Below are 14,507 nucleotides of genomic sequence, written 5' to 3' on the forward strand. Positions count from 1 at the left end.
GAAGAATGCTACTTTGTCATGCCGCAATATACGAGGTATATCGACTGAATTTCTAGGTTACTACACAGCATTTCTGCCCTGCTCTTCTCTGAAGCAATGGACCTCCATGGAAGCTGTCCCGTTCAACGCCATGGCCGGAAAACTTGGAAACAGGTATGAATTGGAAAATTCGGTCAAGTCATGTTTCCTCAAAGACATTGTTGCCCAGAAAGGGAGACCAACTAAGCTACTACCATTCAATGTGAACTCTCCCCCGGAATTATCGTGTCAGAACGTCGTTCAGAAAAAGTTTGAAGAAGGCGCCAAAGAGCGATGAACGTTTTCAAGAGTGAAGCCACCCTTCAGTCTTGTCGAGTGATGGGTGCGGGTTCTACAGAGCCAGGCCAGCCATGATAAGACCCAGGAAACCGAGTCCCACGCTACCGACATGGAGGTTGTTGGCACCATTTCCAGAAGACCCTGTCTCCGAAGCTGAAGCCGACGCACCGGTGGCAGAACCGCTTCCTAGAAATGTCGTCAGTAACTCAACAAATTCACAACTTGTGCACGTGACCCACCTGTTGCTGATGCTGACCCGTCAGTTGTCGTGGTGCCATCTCCGAAAGCAAAAGTGCCCGAGGAGCTGCTTGCTGTTTGGGTGCCGGTGGGAGCAGCGGTGGAGGAGGCGGTCAGGAAGTAAGAGCTGATGCAGGACGCTTGGCAGGAGGCATATTGCTCAGTCTCGCTGGCGGTGCCGTTGCCTTGAGGGCATTCGGCAGCGCATTCCGTGGTCGCATTGGCCTGGAGTTGAGATGGGCATGGGACACCGACACATTTCGCCTGGCAACACACGTCCGCGGAGCCGCCTATTCGATCAATCGTCTCAGTATCCATTCATCATTTGGGTGCTTCAGGATCTGACTTACAGGACTGCAGACACTTGACTTGAGGACTCAGGGAGGCCGTAGCAGCGGCGGAGGATGCTCCAGTCGACGAGGCAGCGCTGGTTATCGTCGACTCATCCGTCGCGGTTGCATTTTGAGCTGCAGCAAAGGCGAGAAGCCCGAAGGTGGTCAAGGTGGTGAAGAAGCGCATCTTGGAACTATTCGGTCGTCTGGAAAATACCACAGGGTTTGACAAAGGGACGCAGAAGAGAGGCTAGAGTCGCTGGGATCAATCACGAGGCGAAGAGAAGTGAAGGCAACTGAGACCTGATTGAGAAGTTGAGAACGAATGTAGAAACGAACGTCGCGGCGCAAAAGTGCCAGCACAAAATACAAACAAGCGGTGGCTTCGAGAAACTCGATCAGGATAAATTTGGGCGCACCAGGGAGTAAAATACTTCTGACACCTCCAGGAGGACCCAGTGTCCAAGCGACCCACGGGTCCAAATCTCCCCAGGATTTTCCTGTTTTTGTAGGGCCTATCCAAGACGCTGCTTGTTTCGGATAGCATGAAGCGAGCTTTTCTCGGCGCATACTGGACAGCGCCTCGGAAGGGGCCTTCCTGGGATCCGCTTCAACGGAGCTGAAATTAAGGCTACGCTTCCCTATCGGACTTTCGATCCTTGGGCTGATTTTCGTGGGCCGATCCGACGTTGAGAGCTGATTCGACAAAACGTGCAGCCCAGTGAGACAGATTGGGTTGCTCCCCGGCCATTGACCGTCTGTTTTGTTTGTGGCGAGTTATGCATGTTTCAGACTGCGGTTGAGTCTTGGGTGTACAGGGGGTGGATTGAAGTGTGTTCTTGACCATTCGACAGGCACACAAGACGGAGCATACGACAGCTTGGAGTCTTGTACGTAGAGTTCCTCATCGCCGGAAGAGAGATGCTGAGTTTTCGCTGCCCGTTGACCTCAACTGGGGATTTTCATGCTGTCATCGTTGTGGGCCAAATTTCCGCCAACGAACAAACAAAGCCCGCCACCAACTGTCGGAAATTGCCCTCGTGTTCTGTCGAACTTCGGCTTCCCGTTCCATTTCCCCAGGCGCTGGCCCCTCAGTGGTTCTGGGGTCCACAGGCATCACATCACGTACAATAATGGAAGAGTGATCATAGTGCCGACGAGGCTGCAGCGCTCTGTGGACAATAATTCTTAGATACGTGAGATGCGCACGCCGTAAAGTGGCAGTCGCATCATCAACGCGCATACGACCACCAGTTCTGGCTCAAATCGGCGATGAGAAGAATTATATATCCAGAACCATGACTTTGTACAGAAGAGAGCCAGAATATCCTGTGCCACACAGGCGGATCTGCAAAGAGAAGTGGCAGGCATGACAGCGAACTTTTGTCAAAGGGCTGTCAATAACGGGGGGATCTTGGGGTTGGCCAATGGCTGCTAAAGCGAATACGCCGGCTAGTGACAGGTCCAGGAAACTCGATTCAATGTCCAGTACGGAGAGACGGATTGCCAGTGATCTGCAGTCAAGCTCCGTGTCGATCGATGACCTCGCCAACGTCTCTGCGCACAGCTAAGTGTATTGATTCCTTGTACGCAGTTCCGGGTGATATGCCCTGTCCGCATATTACAAGTATATCCCGCAAAGACAATAGAGAGCCCTTTATAAATATCTTTGACCCGCAGCTCAACAATAACCAAATTTGCGAATCAAACTTGTCCGGTCGACTTCCTCGAGATCAACATCGCGATGACGACTCGAGCCTCGTGGAGGACGACTTCGAAGGTGACGACCGTGATATGACCGTCTAAAAATTCATATAGGCCCCTGACCTGGTTCACTGTACAAGGCATTCAGTATCTTGATTGACAAGTGGCACCAAATAGAACAGAGTCCAGCAGCCTTCTTTGCGGCTGGTCCCACCATATATTGTGCACCCATTTCGTGCACATTGCGGCATGTGCAGTAGGAAGGGGCTCATCCCGTAGGCTCAGACCCAACTTGCTTTTGTTGGGCATACAATAAATGGCGATGTGTGGGTTCAATATATCGACTCGAGAAATCTAGAGATACACGAACGCAGGCAACTTGTAAACAGGGAATGGCGCGACTGACATCACGTGCTGTCGCGTTTCCAACCCTTGGCGCGTTTTTCCGCGTCGCGGCGGTCTCCACCACGTCACTCCCGCCTATCTCGAAGTTGCACCAAAGTTATCAGCCCTCCGCCAGGTTCTAAGTTGCCCAAGCTATGGACTTTCTAGATGATGAGACCGGAGACGACTCTGATGTTCTAGTTCCCAGTTCCCAACGCGATCTGATTCCGCGCGCTCGGAAGCGCCGCCGACTTGATTCCAATTCCGACGATTCCTCATGCTCGGAGCACGACCATTACGATTTGCCGACAATCGAGGATGCCGCCGGAAAAGAAAACAGAAAATCCAAGTATGAAGAACGCATCTATGTTCCTCAGTATGGGGACCGTCCGGCAGATACCTTTGTTACACAATTAACTCAGCAGCATTCCAGTCCATCTAGAATCAGAGGTGCAAGATGGATGAAACCTCGGAAGAACCTGTCGCCCTCATCTTCCGTCGAGAGACATCGTACTGTCACCGTAAGCCGTGGTTCCCAGATCGCTACCCATAGTGATGAGTTTGAAGTGGACGAGGACGATCTCGAACTATTGAAAGCCTTGAACGACTGTGACAACACGACGAATGGAAATGACAACGCAATCCTAGGAAGTGTTCAGGGCGGTATCATTCGCAATTCTGCTCCTCGTCCTCTACAGAAATCTAACTCTTTCCGTCAAACGACTCTGCACGGCATTCATACTACGCAGCCTCCTGCGACCCAATCGCAATCCAGGGTCCACAATTGGCCACTGGCAAATCGAAACGAGCCCCCAACTCATCATGATTTAGATTATGATGCTCTGGCTACGTGGGTCTATCCTACAAATCTTGGTCGAATTCGAGACTACCAATATAACATTGTGCACAAGGGCCTTTTTCACAATGTATTGGTCGCCTTGCCCACCGGCCTCGGGAAGACATTCATTGCCGCTACTATCATGCTGAACTGGTATCGATGGACGAAAAGTGCACAAATTGTCTTTGTGGCGCCGACAAAACCACTAGTCTCGCAGCAAGTTGATGCCTGCTTCAACATTGCTGGTATCCCGCGATCTCAGACGACGATGTTGACTGGGGAAGTCTCTCCAGCGATCAGAGCAGAGGAGTGGCAAGAGAAGAGGGTTTTCTTCATGACGCCTCAGACCTTGATCAACGATCTCAAACATGGGTACTGTGATCCCAAAAGGATTGTGCTAGTTGTGGTGGACGAGGCACACAAGGCAACCGGAAGTTATGCGTATGTGGAAGTGGTCAAATTTTTGAGACGATACAACTCCAGTTTTCGTGTCCTGGCTCTCACAGCAACTCCAGGGAAAGACGTAGAAAAGGTGCAAGAAGTGATCGATGGTCTCGGAATCGCTAGAGTCGAAATCAGGACCGAGGAATCGTTGGATATACGCGAGTTCGTTCACAAGCGAAATGTCGAAACCCAGATCTTTGAAAACTCGGACGAGATCACCATGTCGTTAGAGATGCTTTCAGCAACACTGCAACCTCTGTTGAACAAGTTGCACTCTCAAGGCGCTTCTTGGGGGAAGGACCCGCGAATGATAACCCTTTTCGGTTTGAAGAAGGCTTGGGAAAAGTGGCAATTGTCAGAAGCTGGCAGAAGAGCTCCACATTCTGTGAAAGGCATGATCAAAGCTATTTCTTCTACTCTGATGAGTCTGGCGCATAACATCGAATTGTTGAAGTACCATGGCATCGGACCTTTCTACCACAAGATGAACATTTTTGCAGGCGAGGCCTCCGGTGGCGGCAAATACGCGAAACAAATTGTGGACGATGAAAACTTCAAGAAACTGATGGTTCGGCTCAAGGGGTGGATTAACAACCCCGAGTTTATCGGACATCCCAAACTGTCTTACTTAAAGACGGTCGTGCTTAATCACTTCATGGATGCCGGTGAGAGTCGAAGTGGTAGCAACGACGCCAGTTCTTCGAACACTAGAATCATGATTTTTACGCACTATCGGGACAGTGCCGAGGAAATTGTCAGAGTACTAAATCGCCATGGTCCTATGATCCGAGCACATGTGTTTGTTGGCCAGTCAGGCACGAAAGGTGGCTCCGAAGGGATGGATCAGAAGACGCAATTGAGCGTTATCAAACAATTCAAAGCGGGAAAGTACAACACTATTGTCGCAACGTCAATCGGGGAAGAAGGTCTCGACATCGGTGAAGTCGACCTGATTGTGTGCTATGATTGCTCGAAATCGCCTATCAGAATGCTTCAACGCATGGGCCGGACAGGGCGCAAGCGGGCCGGAAGTATCGTTTTGCTCATGATGCGTGGCAAAGAAGAATCCGATTTTGCCCACTCAGAGGACAATTATCAAAAGATGCAGGAAAAGATTGCAAGTGGCAAGGAGTTCAATTTCCATGAAGAATTGTCGGCGAGAATCGTACCTAAAGAAATCGTACCCGCGGTCGACAAACGTGTGGTGGATATTCCGGTCGAGAATACGCAGCCTGGCTCGGTTGAGCCCGCGAGGCGGAAGCCCAAGAATGCCAAAAAGCCGCCGAAGAAGTTCCATATGCCGGATGGCGTTGAGACGGGCTTCACCTTCTTAGGGAATGGAAAGAAGAACGAGAGATCCAAGACTAAGGAGGTTTCAGCAAAGCGTGTAGAGTCGAAGAAGGACCGCGATCTCGCCGCATTACCTGCTTTGAACGACGTGCTGTTGTCTGAAACCGAGGAGCGGGATCTCGAAGACCGCTATGTCCGACTCGCGGGCGCCGAAGACGAGTACATCCAAATCGTGCGGTTCGACGCTTACCCACAACAACAGCGGCAGCTCGGAAAGACCGCTGTCGTCAAACACTCAAGGACAACGAAGACTTTGGTGGGAGCCTTCAGAGCCATGCGGAATCCAAGACAAGGTTGGGGTCGGCCATCGGAATATGTGATGCTCCCAGAGGACGACGAGGCCTTGCCTAGGTTGCTGGAAACGGAACAGTCAATGCATGTGAACAAAGCTCATAGAACGAACCCGAAACCTCGAGTACTTCCTGTAACAGCTGTATCTAGCGGCACCTTCAGGAGTAGCTCTATTGGCGAGTATGACGACAATGACAGTTTCATCGACGACGAAGAAGCGGATCCCAGACCTTCCCATCCGTCAGAGGTTGGACCACCTGCCACGTCAGTGCTCGATGATAGTACCGATGACGACCTGTTTTCTCCTCCACGAAAGATGCCGGGTTCATCACTTCTCCTCCAAGAGAGAGAGGCCCAGGCGGAGAAACGATTCTACGTGTCTCAGCAAAGTATCGATTACGACGCAGTGGATGATGATCTTCCTGATCTAGAGGCCCTCGTTTCTGCAAAGACGAACAAAATTAACGCATGCAAGGCCAAAACCCACAGCTCCCCGATACGTGTTTCTCCAGTGGCTAGAGACAAAGCGGCGAGTCACGGACGACGAAAAGGTGCACGGACGGTGCTCGACAGTGATGACGACGAATGACTTCGCCTGCATCGATATCTGTCTGGTGTTGGACGTCCGACTGGGTCGAACAGCTGGATAATGGCTTCTGAAAATCTGGAAGTCAGATGGTCGAGCTTCAGCAGTTGGATTCCTGCTGTGCAATGGGGAGCTGGCACTGACGTATACATGATTGCTCCAGACAAATGGTTGATAACTTATCACTGTGTGTTTGGTGCATGGATTACAATGTTGGACACCTTGCACGAGGGCAACCATTCAATATCTTTGTTCGAACTGGCATTTATATACGTATAGAGTGCGAAGTCAAGAGCTGCACCGTTGAGGGACTCATCCAACTGCAAACACCCAAAGCCAGATTTCTATACTCTGAAGATTCTGAGAGGTTTGTCCCCTCAAGGTATCTGAATCACAAGCTTGCCGACCTGTCTCCCCTGCCAGATGTCCTCGATTGCCTCATCAGCCTGGGTAAAGTCGTAGACCTTGTCTATAATGTCATTGAACCTCATTTGAGTGGCTGATATAGCGGCACAGAGATCTTCCTGCTCGAGTTTCGATCCGCCATTGATTCCCCTGGTTCTAGGATTAGTTTTCCTCCTCTCCCCGCGAAATGGATGTGTATGTAGAGAAGTGGGAAACTCCGGGGGTGTTGGGTATTGTGTCTTGTTCTCTCACCTTAAGATAATCCTCCGGTCGATGAGAACTGGGACGAACTCTGCCAGGTCGTCGAGGCTCTGTTTGCTCAAGTAGCCGACCTGGCTGACGGTTCCGCCGCGCCGGGTACACTTCATGCTCTTGACCAGGGTCTGGGTGCCTCCCATCTCGAGCACGAGATCGACGCCCGCGCCGCCCGTGAGATCCAGGACTTCTTGGTGCCACTGAGGGTTTTTGGCGTAGTTGACTGTGAGGAGGGGTGGAGTTGGGAATTGGGCCTTGATCCGCCCGAGTTTGGCGTCGCTCGACGAGCTGAGGATCACTTTGAGCCCGGCCGTTCGGGCTAGCTTGAGAGCGATCATCGCGACGCCGCCGGTGCCTTTGAACGTCTTTTTGTTAGTTTTGGATGAAGGGGTTGTTGCTGGCGCTTGCGGGACGAAGGAAATGGGCCGCTTCACTGTGAAGAGACTTTGGGGCTGCATTTGACAAACATACCTTGGATCAAGATGCTCTTGCCCACCCCGATATCCTTCAAGGCAGCCCATGCAGTGACTCCCGCGCACGGGATGAGGCTGGCTTCTGCCCAGTCCAGGTGCTCTGGCAGTTTTGTGAGCTTCTCCTCGCTGAAGACCAAGTAATCCGCCAGCACGCCGTCCTCGTCGGCGGCCAACCAAGACCTCGTCGACTCTCGACCCGTGAGGTTCTCCGTGTCGATGATGGGCGCCACGCGATCGCCGACCCGGAACCTTCTCACGCCTTCGCCCACCGCTATAATCTCCCCAGCGGCGTCGTTGCACAGGATTCCATGCGGCGTCACCGGCCAAGGGTTCCCGCCGTTGGCGATGTTGGCGTCTCGGTAGTTGAGGGACACGGCGTGGACCCTGATCAAAACGGACGTGGCTGCGAGGGGAAGCGGTAGCGGTTCCGTCACGAGCTCGACCCTCGGTTTGCCGGGCGTGTAGTCGTCGGTGCGACGATATGCTTTGCGTGTTGTGGGTTGGACATGAGCCATAGTTGCATTAAATCTTGTCTTTCTCTTTCTTTATTCTTTATCTCTGCGTCAGAAACTCAGGAGATGAAATCAAGGATCCAAACAAGTCACTCTCTGCCCTCTTTGTACTCTGGGCCATAAGCCACCATCATGTCGTATATTCGTATAGCAAACCCCACATCCCAGAATGACAGGATCAAAGTGAAGGGTGAATAGGTCGACAGCCCAAGGGTCCACCTGCCCTACGACCTCAGACCTTAGCCGTTGAGCGGACTTTTGCACCAAGTTGGGCAGTCGCCAGCCCCTATTATTATTAATTAACGTCATGTCGCCATTTCGATCAGCCTCGTCTTTGTCAAATGCGGTTTAGGCTGGTGCTGGACTTCGCGGACGGGGAATTTTTTTGTCAGCTTGTCGCAAAAATGATGGGTTCACCTGGGGGGATCACATTCAGATCGCGTATTCGCGACAGGTTCGGGACTTGATTGTGTGGCACGCGCTTACCAATACGGCACTCATATCAAAAGATCCTTTCTCAGAGAGCTCGGTTGGTGGCGTATACGCATGAAATGCCGGGTTGTCATTCCTTCGCATGAGAAGACTATAGTGTAATAGGTAAAACACTGGACATTGAGCAATTCCCATACGGGTCACATTATGATCAGCTTGGTGTCTATTATCTTGACGGCGCGGGATCTAAGTGCAGCCAAGCCCGTTGACTGTATCCTAGATGGCCTTTGAAGGGCAGTATTGTGTTCTGTGTGAATCAACGGCGAAACATCGTGACTATATAGAGTATACAGAGTACTCATATTGGTACGAGGTACATGGGCGTAATCAGTGATTTACGTGTATATACAAACAGAATGTGACTTATAAGGGTTACCATTGCTAAGGTACTACAATGATGGTCCGCTAGCCACTCGGAGGCCTTTAACCAAGGCTACCGAACGGCACTAGTAAATGCCTAATTATTTTTGTCGGCATATACCAAGTAGTCTTGACATTCCAATTAAGTCGCACCTCGTCCAAGTACCATCACGTGGTACCATCCAAGCCCGGACAGGTATTTTGTTAGGGAAAACCTTCGACACAAGAACTCTCCTCAGGAATAACCATCAGCGAATGAATTATTATCAAATGGACACTCCACTTGAGTGGTCGGATACCTTGAGAATGGCTTTTCAAGTCTGTACCAGATGTCGCAAGCGGAGAATCAAGGTGAGAACGACGATACAGCTTGAGGGGTCGACGAGTTTGAATTTTACAACTGACTTTTGTGCCCACGACAGTGTGATCGCGCTTTGCCGGCCTGTCGACATTGTCAACAAGCTGACGTTGAGTGTTTCTTTTGGGACGACTCCATTGGAGAGGAAATACCATGCGCGTTCGTGTTCGTCTGTGTATCTTGTTTCAAACGAGACTCATAAAGCCAGGTATCTTTTCTCCCTGCAACAAAAGGTTCAGGCACTTCAGCTGGAGATCCAGCAAGCTGCCGATCAAGAGAGCGCTAGCGAATCGACAGAGTTCGAAGCAGTACCGCTATCTATGCAAGGATATCACCTGGAAGTGGCGGCTTGTGACGAACTTCCGACGCCAACACGAATCGCTTATCTGGGGCCCGGAACTTCAGCTCGACTCATGCAGTCCTTCTTGAAGTCCACGGGTCGAGGGCAAATGTCCAACAATTTGCACCTAGGAAGGCACCTATTTCCCAATTCTCCATTTCATTCGACAAATCTTGACGAGCCACGCTCCATGACCTCCTTTCTGACCAACATTGACTTGCGGAAGGTAGAGTTGCATTCCCTCGTACCACCTTCGACGCAACGCGCCATCATCGAGAATTACTTCCGAACGGTAGCAACCGAGTATGCCCTCCTTCCTATTGAGCATGAGTCAGATCTGTCGACGTACGAAAACCCTTTGAAATGGGCTGGGTCGAACAAAGACGACCCAGTGGCGTGTTCGCTGACCATCATTTTTGCCATCTCATCTGCTCTGATTACTCGAGATGTCGATCCCATCCTGTCCAACATTTCTTCCCGATTCAGAGAGGATGTTGAGAAGCTTGCTCTCTGCGATGGAGGATGTCGAGTTCAAAGCAATACACTCAGATGGGCATGCACTGCTCTATGTGCACTATCCATGATTGAATTGATCTCTCCAAGCTCTGGGCAACTTTGGGATCTTCTGGGAAGGGCTGCTTCGACAATGGAAGACTTGCAGGCGGCCAGCCCGCTTGGACAGCCCAACCTCGACCCCGAGTTGGAAAGGCTCGAGCGTGTCCTCCTCAAGCTGGAAAGGTATTTATCATACGTTCTTCTCTACTTTGTGCTCGCGACTAACATCGGCTCCAATAGTTTGGCATCTCTTCATTTCGGACGTCCGTCGTTGTTCTTGCAAACTTATTTGCGACCACCAGCCGACCATCTCTCTCTTCTACATGCACTTTCGAATGAGCTTGGTGTTGAAAGTTCACTACATCGTATTCACCGAACCCTAGCCACGGTGCCAGTTCCAACTGAGAGATATCTCGAGGGACTAATCCCCCAATTTCTCCAGGTGGCCTCGACAGGGTCTGAGATTAGTTTGTCTTCTGCCAGACTCTATCTTGCTCTGAGTCCGCTATTCATCGACTCGGACAGATTCGGAAACGGTGTCGGTATGAACGCTCCGTCCCCTAGAATGGTGCACCTGATTACTGAATCTGCCTCTGTCCTTATCGACCACTACACTCGATTGAACCAAACCACCTCCATCATCAGCATATGGATGGCAGCTGAGCATGTACTTATAGCTGGTGTCATCTGGGCTGCTGGTCTTGTTCACCAGCAACGCCTATCAGGCCCACGACTGCAGACCATATCTTCAATGGGGCCCGGCCCCGCGCTGGGGCCAATCGTGAAAGTGTCCAGCCTGCTGGCGTCATTTTCAGCACGGTGGAAAGCCGGATCAGCTTTTGTGAATGCCTGGGAGACAGTGGTCGAAACACTCTGGCAAGTGCTATAGTCGGCCACGATGCAATGCTTCTCCGCATAGAAACTCTCGAGGGAACCCTCTATTATTCCTCTTTCAACACGCTGCGAAGGTGTTCTATCTAAAATGCCCATTCTACAATGGGTAGACTATCGCACGGTCGACCGATCAACACCTTGCCTGTACGACTCTTTAACTCCATCATAATGCAAGCTAAGGTGGTCATTCTTTCCATCCCCACAGCCCCGGCAGGTCTGTTCCTGCATATTGAAAATGGCGACCCTTGCTCATCTGAGAGTCGGTGACGAAGAGATTGAAATGATAGGGGTGTGCTGGCCTTCGCATCGGACAAAGTGAGCTCTCGTATGCGGTCCAGTCGGGAGAAAGAATTCGCCGCAGGGTGATCAACCAGTTTAAGGGGTCGATTGGGTCCGTACAAATGGTTTGTGTGTGCCACATATCCATGCTGCGGCGAGATCAAGACGTTACCCCTTGGAGAACACTCAACGTCGACATGGTTGCCCTCTGCGTCGGCAAACATATAGTTGCTTGTGCTGGCCAAGCCAAATTCGTCCAAGATGGCCAGCGCGTCGTCAAGACTTGTGGCGAATTGGAGGAGACGACGCGACATGACATGAACGGGCAGATTGGCGTTATTGAAAGCGCCGGAGCGGATGGCATTCATGCACAAGCCGAAACCAACACTGTTCATGCCTATTTTGCCAACGATACCAGCTTCGCCGAGAAACCTCATTTCATGACCAGACCCTTGGGGTTGGATGTGTAGAAGGACCATTCCGTTTTGCAGTTCTTCTAGCCAGTCCCAATTCTGGGCCAGAAACATTGTCCCATCCGGTCCCACCTGGCTGATCGACGTACACCCGTCCGTGTAGTTGGTCAGACAGATCTCACTGCGGACGTTGAGGGTCAATATGTCGTCGCGTGTCAGACCACGACCGGCCCCGTCGGCGATTCCAGCCATCTCTTCAAGGATTTCAGGATACTTGGCATCGAGAGTAGGAACAAACTGTCTCACGGCCCGCTCTCGTGCCGACGGCCAAGTGATCTGGGCTGTTTCCTGGAAGAAGCCAGTGTATGTTTTGATGTTGCTGTGGACTTGAGTAGCCGCAGCCACGCCGTGCTGATGGCCAATCTCGTAAGGAGTGCCCGAGCAATGGACTGTTTTGATCACTGGATGGTCCATGGTAACTCTGCTTTGGATCGCCATCTGGTCGGTTCGGAGATGTCCTGCGCAAACTTGGTGGCACAAGGATCACAACAACAAAGACGAGCAAAATCAAGACCTGTGCCACACGGGGAGTATTCCTTAAAGATTGATTCCTCCTCACAGGTGTGAATCTTATAATTCTCTGGACGGTCACCAAATCTCACGACTTTAGTTCCAACAGGCTCAAAACCCGCGTCTTTCGAACTCTGCGCCACGCGCCGGTAGACGGATCTCAGCGAGAGGAGTTGTAACCTTTTCGATTGTCGCCGTGGGGGTGGATCGGGGATTCGCGGCTCCTCTAGACATCTCTGGATGGGGCGATAGTGTCTGTTTCAAGCCATAATATCGGTTACGACGGTCTGTTGCCCTTTGATCAATGCCGCATACCCGAGTCTCATGGTCGAATACGGGCGAGAGCGAATACAAGATTACGCGTTTACCAAGTCCGGGTTTAACTCCCTCGAATCCAAGTCTGCTGGGGACCTGTCTGTGATGGCAATACTCTGGCGCAAAATAGCTACTTCATGGTCTTGAGAAGAGCCTGCGTCTGTATAAACAGAGTCTAGTTGCGCAACAAGAAAAGAAGTCTGCGCAACAGAATGCACATTAAAACTATTCAGGAGGGACGTAGGCACCCGTCTGATCCCACACGTGGTTGTCATGATACAGTCCGACACCCTGCCCGTCTCTTTTCCAGATTTGACCGTCCTTCATGACAAAGTCAACTTTTCTCAGCGCATTTTGATCCTCCCTCGGGTCTGAAGCGAGAGCGATGATATCGGCCCTCGTCCCCTCTTCAAACCATCCAAATCGCATTCCGCACAGGTCTCCTCCGCACGCCTCCCAGCCTCCCACGAAGCACGACTCCAGGACATCTTCCAGTGGGATGCCCGCCTCAAGCATGAGCTCCATTTCCCGCACGCCTTGGCCGTGGGGATAAGGGCCCGTGTCTCCTCCACAGGCCAAGCGCACGCCGACGTCGTAGGCCAGCTTTGCCTGTGCTTTGATCTCATGGTACCGTCGGTGGTGGACCCGCTCACAGACAGCAAGGGTGGGACAGAAGACAACGTTCTTCGCCTTCATCAGCTCAAAGAGCTCCCTGTCCGCGAAATAGGCATGTTCCAGAGTGTGCACACCGGCCTCGATGGCGATCCTGGCGCCCTCGATAGTACCCGCGTGACATGCCACAGGTGCCTTTCCCATTGCTGCTTCCTGGACCAGGGCCTCGACCTCGTCCTTGGCGAAAACGAGCAGGTCCGGGTTTGGATCGGCCGGAGGATGCGTCACGCCGACTTTGTAAGGGTGCTGTTGCGCAGGGGGGTATCGCATGATTCGGCGACGGTAGTCGGCGAAGAACTTGATCACGTCTGCCCCAGCGGCCAAGCGTCGCCTCACCGCGGTGCGCACTGCCTCTGGGCCGTCGACCGCCTCTCCCCCCATTGGAAGGCACACACCGCCTGAAGAGTTCTCTGTGCGTGGCTCATAGGATCCCGTGCTGGCAAGAGCACGTGTCGCGACGAACATTCGGGGGCCGGGCGTGAAGCCACGGTTGATGCAGTCGCGCAGCTGAGCGTCACCTTCTCCCATTGACTCGGAGCTCAAATCCCTATCAATTCATAAGGAATTAGCGGGATGATACTTTCCCAGACAGCCAAAAATAGGAGGAGCATCCAGGGAGAACCTTACCGATAGGTCGTGTAGCCTGCAAGCAGAGCTGTTCGGACGTGATTCACAGCGCGGACAATCCTCTCGACGGTGCTCTCGTCGCGTTTCTGCACCAGCGATGCTCGTTCACTGTACCCAAACATCAGGTTTTGCGTTATAACGGTTTGAGAGGAGAGAAAATGACTCGTATGAGTGCAGAAAGACGTGTGTGTGTGCGTCTACAAAACCCGGCATGACAATCCTTCCGCGGAGGTCGACATCTCCCTCTGGGACCGAATCACCCAGCGCCCCCGCCGGCCTTTGCGAGACTGCCTCAATCAGGCCGGTCTTGGGGTTGACGGTGATTGAGACATCGTTGACAAATGCCTTTTTCTTCGGGTCGAACAGCGTCGACGTGTGGACGGTATATGGAGCGGCCATTGTAAGCTTACTTGGTAGGAAGAACTGGTATGAACAAGTAATACAGTGTACACTCTTTGATGACGGGACGGGATATCAAGTCCCTTTTGAACATATATCCTCTA

General features: G+C 51.9%; 6 protein-coding genes across 6 annotated transcripts; 2 read left to right on the plus strand and 4 right to left on the minus strand.

Moving 5' to 3' along the window:
- Positions 1–370: 370 nt before the first annotated feature.
- Positions 371–1,074, minus strand: AYO21_00547 (hypothetical protein; the record flags this gene model as incomplete). The annotated part of the gene is made up of 3 exons (XM_022650537.1): positions 371–504; positions 558–845; positions 906–1,074. 3 exons carry the CDS (start codon positions 1,072–1,074, stop codon positions 371–373), a joined length of 591 nt encoding a protein of 196 aa, XP_022517151.1.
- Positions 1,075–3,130: 2,056 nt separating this feature from the next.
- On the plus strand, positions 3,131–6,487 carry AYO21_00548 (hypothetical protein; the record flags this gene model as incomplete). Its single annotated transcript, XM_022650538.1, has 1 exon — positions 3,131–6,487. One exon carries the CDS (start codon positions 3,131–3,133, stop codon positions 6,485–6,487), a length of 3,357 nt encoding a protein of 1,118 aa, XP_022517152.1.
- A 374-nt stretch (positions 6,488–6,861) lies between these two features.
- Positions 6,862–8,132, minus strand: AYO21_00549 (hypothetical protein; the record flags this gene model as incomplete). Its single annotated transcript, XM_022650539.1, has 3 exons — positions 6,862–7,039; positions 7,142–7,547; positions 7,616–8,132. 3 exons carry the CDS (start codon positions 8,130–8,132, stop codon positions 6,862–6,864), a joined length of 1,101 nt encoding a protein of 366 aa, XP_022517153.1.
- Positions 8,133–9,287: 1,155 nt separating this feature from the next.
- AYO21_00550 (hypothetical protein) lies at positions 9,288–11,123 on the plus strand (the record flags this gene model as incomplete). Its single annotated transcript, XM_022650540.1, has 1 exon — positions 9,288–11,123. The coding sequence occupies one exon, from the start codon at positions 9,288–9,290 to the stop codon at positions 11,121–11,123; it is 1,836 nt and encodes a 611-aa protein (XP_022517154.1).
- Positions 11,124–11,211: 88 nt separating this feature from the next.
- On the minus strand, positions 11,212–12,294 carry AYO21_00551 (hypothetical protein; the record flags this gene model as incomplete). Its single annotated transcript, XM_022650541.1, has 1 exon — positions 11,212–12,294. The coding sequence occupies one exon, from the start codon at positions 12,292–12,294 to the stop codon at positions 11,212–11,214; it is 1,083 nt and encodes a 360-aa protein (XP_022517155.1).
- A 636-nt stretch (positions 12,295–12,930) lies between these two features.
- Positions 12,931–14,403, minus strand: AYO21_00552 (hypothetical protein; the record flags this gene model as incomplete). The annotated part of the gene is made up of 3 exons (XM_022650542.1): positions 12,931–13,924; positions 14,005–14,112; positions 14,168–14,403. 3 exons carry the CDS (start codon positions 14,401–14,403, stop codon positions 12,931–12,933), a joined length of 1,338 nt encoding a protein of 445 aa, XP_022517156.1.
- Between the last annotated feature and the right edge of the window lie 104 nt (positions 14,404–14,507).

This window comes from Fonsecaea monophora, assembly GCF_001642475.1.
Source record: "Fonsecaea monophora strain CBS 269.37 chromosome Unknown Scaff2, whole genome shotgun sequence".
Taxonomy (NCBI): domain Eukaryota; kingdom Fungi; phylum Ascomycota; class Eurotiomycetes; order Chaetothyriales; family Herpotrichiellaceae; genus Fonsecaea; species Fonsecaea monophora.